The sequence below is a fragment of the Loa loa genome (genome assembly GCF_000183805.2).
Source record: "Loa loa unplaced genomic scaffold supercont3.335, whole genome shotgun sequence".
Lineage (NCBI taxonomy): Eukaryota > Metazoa > Nematoda > Chromadorea > Rhabditida > Onchocercidae > Loa > Loa loa.
Genome location: NW_018108515.1, coordinates 64,414 through 75,158, shown reverse-complemented (window position 1 = coordinate 75,158; position 10,745 = coordinate 64,414). Strand labels below are relative to the sequence as shown.

At 33.0% G+C, this 10,745-nt stretch overlaps 3 protein-coding genes across 3 annotated transcripts in view; 2 read left to right on the top strand and 1 right to left on the bottom strand.

Annotated features, from left to right (window-relative positions):
- Positions 1-1,131: 1,131 nt before the first annotated feature.
- Positions 1,132-1,303, bottom strand: LOAG_09286 (hypothetical protein; the record flags this gene model as incomplete). The annotated part of the gene is made up of 1 exon (XM_003144814.1): positions 1,132-1,303. A coding segment is annotated over one exon (171 nt), but the record flags the coding sequence as incomplete, so codon positions are not given.
- Positions 1,304-3,406: 2,103 nt separating this feature from the next.
- On the top strand, positions 3,407-8,375 carry LOAG_18499 (zinc finger protein; the record flags this gene model as incomplete). The annotated part of the gene is made up of 6 exons (XM_020451159.1): positions 3,407-3,697; positions 5,899-6,165; positions 6,257-6,378; positions 7,308-7,404; positions 7,865-7,922; positions 8,218-8,375. 6 exons carry the CDS (start codon positions 3,407-3,409, stop codon positions 8,373-8,375), a joined length of 993 nt encoding a protein of 330 aa, XP_020305086.1.
- A 1,076-nt stretch (positions 8,376-9,451) lies between these two features.
- The window catches only part of LOAG_18498 (zinc finger protein), a gene marked incomplete at its 5' end in the record, with an annotated part of 8,799 nt that continues 7,505 nt past the window's right edge, over positions 9,452-10,745 (top strand). Inside the window, 3 exons of the mRNA XM_020451158.1 lie at positions 9,452-9,474; positions 9,582-9,718; positions 10,507-10,634. Coding sequence (XP_020305085.1) covers positions 9,452-9,474; positions 9,582-9,718; positions 10,507-10,634 — 288 coding nt within the window. The remainder of the gene's footprint in view (positions 9,475-9,581; positions 9,719-10,506; positions 10,635-10,745) is intronic.

Below are 10,745 nucleotides of genomic sequence, written 5' to 3'. Positions count from 1 at the left end.
AGGAGAGAGAGAGAGAGAGAGAGAGGGAGAGAGAAATACAAGGTCAAATGCTTGTACTTCAAATGATCTGACCGAATCATGGCGTATGTTATGCACGTGGTTACTTTATTTACGCCATTGTATTGGTACAACTTTTTAGAGGGTATTCAAATATCATAAATACATATAGTAGTTATCAATTTGGTAATTAGCAAGAAGTGGAGAAATGACTCTTCAGTTGACATCATTTTAGGCCATGATGATTGATACTAATGTTGAGCCAAGATTCTACTTCCTTGTAGTAATTGCTGAGCTAAAAAGTCTTGCTTCATTGTAGCCTGACAAACGATGGAAGTACTTTGACAAATGTACTTCAAATTTCCTTCGTCTATAAGGAAATGATTAATAACAGATTTTATCAAGGGATAAAAAGTAAGACAACGATGTACAGGGATATATCAGGTCACACATCTTACAATTCAGATTCTATGATAGCGTATCGCGTTACGTTAACCAACAATCATTCATCTCATACATATTACAAAGTGCATGATTCTGAGGAATTGAAATGAACAACCTTGCGTTTCTGAGGAAGCGAAGTAAACAACCCTGCGTGATTCTGAGGAAGCGAAGTGAACAACCCTGCGTGATTCTCACGTCAATATGCTTGCCAAAAGTTTGTCCTAAACTGTGACGGCCTATTGAGAACGTCTTGCAGTTTTTCTTGCTTTAGGACTGTAGAAAGAGAAATGTATGTTGGGAGTACGTAATGAGTATTGTTTTGGCTTTGGGCGCAAATAGTTAAAGCGATAAGCTAAGAACGCGCAAAACTGCGGGATATCCGAGAGGAAATATATTTCTTTTATAGCAGTTATCTCTCATTCGAAGTTTTGTTTATTATCTGATCTCGAAATTTCATTTATTTCTGCTACCTTTTCTACTATTGTTCGCTCCCCCGCTTTCCCGACTCAGTCGTTGCGCATCGAGGAGTCACTTTACAGTCCAGTATGGTGAATTTCCACTGCAACGCGCACACTCAGGCAAATGGGCCACTTTCACTTTATTGATCACACTGCTCTGTCTTTCTTCAAAACACGTGCTCTATTGCTGCCATCTCACCTATCATCTATAGTTATAGATATTTTACTAAACCTTCTCTCTCTCTTTCGCCCTTCTTTGACGTAGTCGCGTCTGTCTGTCTGTATGTATGTATGCGTGTGTCTGTCCGTCGGTCGGTCGGTCGATCGGTCGGTCGGTCGATGAAGGAAATAATCTGCTGTGTTTGAGATCGTCTGTTGGGACCCGTTCGAATGGATGTTGTCATGTATGTGAGAGTGTCTGTCTGTCTATGTATGTGTCTGTCTACGGGTGTGTGTGTGTGTCTGTCTGTCGGTCGGTGGATGAAGAAAATATGATGTTGAGTCTGTCTATTGGACCCATTCGAATGAACATTGTCATCATACCGGATATGTTTGTTGCTTTTCAAATTAATTTACGAGTTTGGTAAGTAAATGACGTGAGTTGTACGTGAAGCCGCGGTAGTTTGAGCGTTGCACACGGAAAACACGTTTTGTTTACGTAGGGAGTGAGTGAGGGAGTATTGAAACAAGAGTATCAGTAATATAAGTGGATAATTTACGAGTAAATGAATAGTTTACAATTGGGTAGTTTATGACAGGTAGGTATAATTGATAGATAAGATGATAAGAAAATAATTGGTGGATAAATGAAGGCTAATTTACGTAAAGTTACCTTTACGTAAATAATAAGTGACATTGACAAACATATATGGTAGATAAGTTAGATAGTGATATGCAAAATAAATTAGCAGATGATAAGCGATATGCAAAATAAGTTGATGGATGATAAGAGTGATATGCAAAATAAGTTAGTAGATGAGATGAGAGTGTTGTGCAAAGTAATTAGTAGATGATAACTGATATGCAAAATTAGTAGATGATGAGAGTGATATGCAAAATAAGTTAGTAGTATTACTCATAGATGGAAGTAACGAACAATTTTGTTCAATAATTGTTGTGCTGTGTAGATAGAAGAGATGTAGAAAGTTATAAATGAATTAGCAATTGATAAAGTAAGCAAATAGTAGTAGTAAGTGAGATAGGTAAATGCAAACACAATATGAAATAACTTGTAGACAAATAAGTAGTAAACAAGTAAGTGATAGCAAATAAAGTAATGCAGCAGTGCAAGCAATGTGCCTGCAACGATTGAAGACCAGCATTGATGAAGTATGTGATAAGAAAAATAGTAAGGATCAGTTAGAAATAAATTTATTATGAAAGTAAACAAATTGAAATAGGTAGTATGAGATTTTATTCAGGTATGCAAGTAAGAAAAGTTTAATTTGATTGTTTATGCTGTTAATTTATTGATTGCACTGATTTAATCATCCTAGGTTTGACAGTCGATAGCATATTCGAAATACTGCTAACCAGATGGAGGAGGGGATCAGTCATCTTTTACATTCCATGCTGTATCCATACCAACGGATTGAACAAAGCTGTCACTTTGCAAATCTCTTCTCTAAAATTAAATTATTACAATTAAAGCAATCAAATTCTTTTCTAATTTTGGAATTTATTGCTGAAAACATGCAGCAGAAAATCGTTTAGAAATGAATTTGTTAATTTTCCTTTTACTATTGGAATACTTTTTACTGAAATTGTATGTCATACAATATATTAAAGGATAGATCTTGTTATGCGCCAGTTGCGCATTTATATTCTCTTTAACTTCTTCCCAAAAAAAAAAAAAAAAAGTTTGCAAATACACATCGAGCAAAAGAGAATTCAAAATGAAGTCTTATTATTACCTTATTTCATTGTTACTCTCTTCTTCGCAAAGATTTTCCGGAAATGATTTTGAAAAGTTTGTTTCATTTAGCATGGAATCATGTAAGCATCACAGGTGAAATATTCTAATAAGACTGTGAATGATTCAGGTCATAAGAATTACTATCGGAATTAGTACCAGTTTTTCTTTTTTTTCCGAAATTTCTTTATCGATTCTTTTTCAGAGCGATTTTTACAAACATAAATCATTTTAAAGAACGGATGAGAAAGCTTACTTGTGGGAAGGTATCAGGAAAGAATCGAAATTTGATGGTAAAAAAGAGTTGTTTCGTTTTTTCTTTGCAAACTATTCTCATTATTAATTAGCAACATATTCCGGTAATCACCATAATTGACAACATATTCCGGTAATCACCATTTTTCGGGTATTCAATCACTCCATTTCGTGTAAAATTTGCTAAATTACGAAATATGTTCCGGAACGGCTATCGCTACGCATATATGAGATAACGATGCTCGCAATGCTTATAATACAAAGCAAGATTCCTTCATTCGGATATGACATCCGTATTTTCAGTATAGCTGATCTATTATTGTTCTAAAATAGAAGATATATGAAATCGAAACGACCCATCATGGGTAAACGTGGAAAACGTGCGAGAAATGTAGTAGAAAATTGGGATTGTCGCAAGAATCACATAAATTCGGAAAAATTGGATCCTGCTGAAGTTGAGCTCCAGAAATGGCGTACCAATCGAATGAATTATCTTAAGTCTCGAGTAAGCCATATTCATCTCAAATCACCGTCACCTGTAGATGTCGAGAAGTCAACCGATGAGAGAAGCAAACATGATTCACCAACAACTTCCAAAATTGCAGTAGCTGCTCAATCACAGATAGCTGAGGTAAGTTGATTTTTTTCTTTTCAATTTCAAGGAAACTTCAAATTTTTGAAAGTTCTTGAAGTCTTTAAAGAATTAAGCGCTTGTTTGGAATTTAAGCATTGAATAGATTGAATATTTTGGTCATTCTTATCCGAAATCAGAAGACTTTTCTATGATTATTAAATAATTCATTAAATACATTAATACGAATGAATGTAATTAAACCGATTGAAATCTCAAAAGTTAATCAAAAATTAATAAGTAGGATTTACAAAAAGGTATTCATTTGTGACTCAGAAATGTGTTTTGCTTTTATTGCAGTACATAGGATGGATTGAAATACTTTTATTGAAATACATAGGATTTCCAGGCTTGCCCGTATGTTTTCATGATCTAATTAAATTTCTGATTTTAACTTTTTTTAGTTTCATCTGTACTAGCGAAATATCTCATTTCTTGTTTTTCCATAATGACATTCATTACCGAAACATTACCTGTAATGGCTTAAGTGTGATACTACCTGATCCATAATTTTCTCATTGACAAATTTTTCCTCTTCCATCTTTATTAATACTGTTTGCTGCTACTCTCTGTTATCTAAATTGTTTTTTCTTTTTTCAATGTTTCACTTTTTATTTGCAATACTTTAATATTTTTAGTATATCTGTTTGCAAACATAAAATAGACATAATGTATCTCCCAAACATTAACGTTGCATATGCTTGTTACGTGAATTTGACGTAACAAGCAATGCTCATTTGTACTGCTAAATTAGTGTTTGCTGCATGTATGAAAGATGAACAGTCTGTTGACCCATATTTATTTGTCTTTCAAAATGGACATGCTGTTAGGTCAGTAAAGGACACTACAAAATTAACTTCGTATTTGATAACAATAACGAAAAAAAAAACACTCATATCAATGTCAACGTTGTTTTTGTTGCGCTAGTCGAATGTCTAGTGTAGAAAATAAAAATTTTTGCATATTAGCACTCAAAAAAAAAAAAATGGAATTCCTTGTTATTCCAATCTCCTAATAGTATAGTGCTCTTTAGGATTTCTCAAAACATTCCTGGTACTTTTCTTTAAGCGAGAAAATCTGATTATTGCTACTACGACAAATTATTATTGAATAAATTAATTCGATAGCTTGTTTATTTAAGAATGCAACTGTTACTTAAGAAATGCAAATTAAATGCAATTGCTACCCGTTATTTTTCTTTAATTAATTATTCTATCTTTTTTTTCCCCCTAAAATAAATCATCCTCATTATCAGTTTGCAAAATAGATTTCGTTCCTCTCACATTTTTACTTGCTGTTTTCATAATGTTAGCGTTTTCTCAACATTTCATCGATTTCTTTTTTCCATCCCTTCATTCAAACTAATTCTGTTGTTAAAGTTTATATCATTTTATTCTTCTTTGACAGCATGATGATTGCATGTTTTCACCTTTTATATCCGATATTTCGGAAAGTCTGATAAAAGTTTCTGTAGATTTGATTAAATATGCATCAACAATGCTGCTAGGTATATATCATTCAAGATTATGTTTCATTCTTAATATCAAGTTAGATAACATATTGACGATACTATTGACAAGTGATAATTCATTGTTTAAGATGTTCAAGCTGGTTCAGCGTGTACTGAAAATCATGAATTCTTACTTTCATTACTTCTACGTTATTATAGAGCTTCCATCCGGTAACTTATTTTGAACAATAGATATTCTTTGTATCAAATGGGACTTTAACAGATCAGTATGGTACCATCATCTTACACGGTTTAGTTGAGGTATTGTGGTAAGTATGGTATAGTATGGTCGGTACTGCGTTGTTGTCGATGTTTAAAAATGCTGCTTCAATGGGTTGGAATTCCCAAATACTTTATTGATTTATAACAAAATTAATTAAATTTCGGGGGAAAAAGAATCTGTCTGAGAATGCTGCAGAAACTTGATGAAAAGTTGAGTGCAAACAAAAGTTACCTTTTAATAACTTACTGCAATCTTGTGAGCCTTCGTGGATTATTCTCTAATATTATAAGATTATGATCGTTCAAAAATTATCTGGTTTTGCTGTATACTGAACTTTTTTTCTGGAAAACCATTGATGAAGTATTTCTGGAGGTGCGGAGATCCGAGACCGAAGAAGGAACAAGATTATTGGGGCATTCTGGAAATTTGTAATAAATTTTTCATCCAACCTCAACTTTCAAACTTCAGATGATGAGAGCGAAGACTCCATTAAGTAGTCGCAAGCCACTGGTACAAAGAAGTGTGTCAAAATCGTTATACAAATCAGAAAGCTGTATTTCATCATCTGGAAGCGGGAATGTCATGTTGAGTGGAACAGATACCATTATTCCAGAAATCATCAGGGAAGCCGATCCAGGACATTTGGATTTTGTATCAGATAATGATAATGAAAAGAATCCAGATAGTAAACGCATTACCATCACCAGATGTGTGGAACAATCACATAAATCATTGGTAAGGTATTTCTGCTCTCCCGGCAATTATTTTTCATCCATGTTGCTTCTACTGCTCTGCCTGTAATCGTATATGTTCCCCGAAATTTCAGGATAAGCAAGCATATCATTGCAGCAGTTGTCCATCATTTTTCACATCACGTCGTGGGATGGCCAATCATTGTAAGCTTCATGGCGCTAACAAAAGATTTAAGTGTGCTTCTTGCGATTTTGGGTATATTTACAATTTCTCTTTCATTTCCAAAAAAAAGGAATAATAGCAGTGCTGAATTTAATAAATTGAGGAGCAGGCCATTTATGAGATGCCACTGGGTGTTAACCGTAATAACCGGACGGTTGTTGTTATAACCACTTTATGCCGATGATATTTGGCAATATCCGGTATGTATATATGTATTACTGTTATTACTGTTACAGTAGTATGCAGTCATCCATCTCATCAACCTTGACTTCGATTCACTAAATTAGTATGTAACAATAAGGCATTCAAATAGTTATCTATTTGTTGTGCTATTTGAAAAACGATATGCATATAAAGAAAGAAATCATGGATAAGCAAATTTCTTCAATTCATCCTTTTTTTTGTTTTGTGATGCATTCTCTCTGCAGATTCGCATTTGATGCAGTCGTGAATCAGGCGAACTATTTAACGAACTTAGTAATTTCAAAACTTTTCTTACAAGAGTTTGGCCGTGAGATTATTATAAAAAATAAGATTTACTAACTGAAAATGTTTAGATAAGATATTTAACACCGATTCTGTCTGTGCTATTTTTCTGAAATTTCACCACTTCTTACCCATTTTACCACCAAATTTCACCACTTTTTGCCCCCAAATTTTACTCATCACGAGCGACTCTTTGTAATGCTCAAAATCAATTTGACAATTAAGCATCCGAATAATAATCCACTGTGAAACGGGTATGTATGGTGAAGGTTCCTGATATGTATACTCTTGTCAGATAGAAACTTCATGTCAGGTTTCGATTGCTTCTGAAACTCGATCTTTGCAAACCATTTATTGCAAATACTGGCGACGAAAGATATTTTTTATTGCAATTCATTTTCACATTTAGTTTTTTTTTCTTAAAAGAATAGAGACAACATCGATCTATTTTTATATTGAAATCATTGGTATTACAGTTGTGATAACTATAAAACTCTTCAAATGCATAAAGCGTTCCATTCGGCAGCAAGCAAGGAAACATCCGGAAACATAACTTCAACCCATCTTACCTTGGTATGGTGATTTTATAATGTGTTTGACGTTGATAGGAGTAAAAGTTTATTATGTCCCGTTTCTTCCCATCAATTTCCGTAATTTAACAGTAACAAATATTTTTCTTTCTCATTATTCACTTTTAGTGATTGATTACATTGTAAAGTGTGTACTTTAGTAGAGAGAGAGAGAGAAAGTAGTAGCAGTAGTATTTATTTATGTTACTAGTATGGATTATAAATTATAGTTTGTGGAATGAAACAGAACACAGTTGAGACCACAAAATAAATTGCAATGTTTACCTTCCTTTCTTCCTAGTAGAGTACATTTTCTGGAGGGATTATGCATGATTCATTGAAAATCATTTCATGATCCTTACTTATTTCAACACCAAATAATCTTTCACGAAACGATAGGTAATGGACAAGTCGGTAATCAGAGCTTTTTTTTTTCCTGTTTGGAATTAATCCATTTTTTGCAGGTAATTGCTGGCAGTGAAAATGTAAAGGTGGAAACAAAGGAAGTAGATGAGAAAACAGGTTTGTTCCCATGGTTTAAATGGTTTTAAAACTTAAACGATATTTAATAATTAGTATTTAATCCTTCATTTAAGCATAACTAATTTTGTTACTGAACTATGATTATTGTGCTACACATTTCAAAATATCGTTAAGCTCATATCACATACTATTATGTTTACTATATGTTCATTTCAGCATATTGCGCAATTTTTCTCGCTATTTTAGTTTCTACGAACGATCGAATATTTAGAATCTTCAAGTAAAAATTCAAAGTTTTTGCTAAATTACTCGTCCATTTGTTCCAATATTTCAGGCGCAATTATTGCACCTAATCGTGGATTCGCATGCATCGAATGTCCTTTTATATCACGTGATCAGAATCGATTGCAGATGCATCTCGTTGGACATCGTCGAACGAACGGATTCAAATGTTCCTTGTGTACTTATATGTTAGTTTACACCTCTCATTAAGTCAATAATCCCTTTTGCATGTTTATTTCAACTGTTATATTTATGTGAAGTTTGTCGAGCAGTTTTTGCACAAGAGATTGATCTTTCATAGGACCCCAAAAAACGGTATTTCGGTATTAAAAAGAAAAACGGTATTAAACAGTATTTCGTTGCATTAAGGTATCGGGAAAGTAAGAGAACTGGAAAAAAAAAAACAGTTGTTGGATAAGAGCTGGATCATCGATAGTCTAGCCAAAGTTTAGACAGGTTTCACGGTGAAACCATTAAATTTTGCCAATAGATCTTTGTTCGATGGTTTCATTTGCTCCAGTACTGTTACTTAGCTATGGTTTACTTGTTGATGAAATATTAAAATAGATTCTGTATTGAACGTACGAAAATAAGGTGTCTATAATTAATAATCCATAATAATGGTAAATAACAGCAGTAATAATTAATAAAAACAATAATTTTTATTATAATTGTTATTATCACTAATAATTATTGGTTAATAATGATGATAATTAATATTAACGGTAATAATAGCAATGTTTAATAACAGTAATAATTGGTAGCGATGTATAATAATAACTAATAACAATAGTAATAGTAATAAATAATAAACGGCAATAACTATTAATTACTAACAATAATAATTAACATCGAAAATCAATAATAGTGAGTAATAATCATAAATAATAAATAACAATAATGGTGTTGGTAATAATAATAAAAGTATATATTTTTATCATCTTTGGCTTCCAATATACATACATATGTGTGTTTATATATGTTTTACTAAATGAACGACCATCAGCCGGGTATGGAACCGATGTGAAATATTTCAAACCTGTTATAACTGGTTGACAGTCCGCATGCCATTGTGATTAAGAAAGTTACCAGTATGGATCATCTGTCGCTCTTCATCTCCCTTTTACCCATACTCTTTCGTGGTTTCTGTTTTGTCTTTTCTGAATTGCTCCCCTAAAAGCATTGCACATGTCATTTGCGCTTAATTCTATGGAAATGAATATTTTTTATGATGAATTAAACTATTTCAATCATATTTTTCGCTTCTTTTTAATATAATATAGGTAATGATGATAATGCTGTTAATCAGGTAATGATTGATAATAATCACTGTTGATAATAGTTCCTGTATATTACTGTTTTATCAATCCAGATTTTCTTTAAAAACATCGTTATGTCCAAATTTTGTATTTATAGGAGTGCATCAGCTGGATTTCTGAAACGTCACTGCGAACTGCACAAGCCACAGATATACCAGTGGCCACCTGTTTATATTGGTAAGCGCTCTTCACTTGTTACAAACACTACAGCGGATGATTTCACGAAGCCTGAAGGTAAATTATTTGCTGATTATTGCTAATCGCTTTATGTTACCCGCTTCACCGAGGTTTGGCACGCATCATATTGATAGGCGGTGGAAAAAAGGATAAAGATATATGTACGTGATGGGATTGTGGCAGTTGAAGTTGAAGGCGGCAAATAACGAAGAAATAATTTTTATAGTATTTCATTCCTATGGTGACAGTTAGTCTGATCTCAATAATGATTTTATCGAATAATGTATGTGGTGACCCGTAGTTCAACATTTGTGTGCATAATCGTTTGCACTTCTATTTTAAAAAGAGAAAAATATGATTCTTCGAAGGGTGTGAGAGTGGCATTTTGTTAACATTGAGGCAGTATGGCAAAAATAATGTTCTCATAGCTCTTCAAGGATACTGTAGAAGCCTTATCTTTGCATGATTTAAAAGAGCATGAAATTGAAGAAGTGGGAGTCATTAATAATGAAACCAGCAAATAAAACAATGCTATCGGAATAATAACGGACGTACGTGTATTTGAGAGTGTAATTTGTCAGCGTTATGTAGGATGCTATCTTAATTACAAGGCAGTCTTTGTCGAAATGATCACCTAATGTCTGCTTTGTAGTAGTTTCATGTCAGCAACTACATCAAACATTTTAATCGATTTGATTGTATTTACATACATATATATGAAATCCCCACTCAAATTATTCGTTTTGGATGGGAAGCAGGTACAGAGATTCCAGAACGTCCAGAATGTCCAGTAAATTTTACTGATATGTTTAACGCTAATAAGTGATATTTAATAACTATTATAGGATACGAGGAGCAACAAAAAATTCCGGAAAATTTGGTCATATCACCTCTTGCAACTCCTTTTGTTAACGAGAAACAACCTCTGGTAACCGATAATCCTAAGCAACATTCCATAATACGGCATTCAGGGGTATCATCTAATTCCAGTATTTTAAATTTGTGTTTTAAGGTTGTAAATAATATTTAGGGAATTATGACATTTCTATTCATATATATATATATATATATATATATATATATA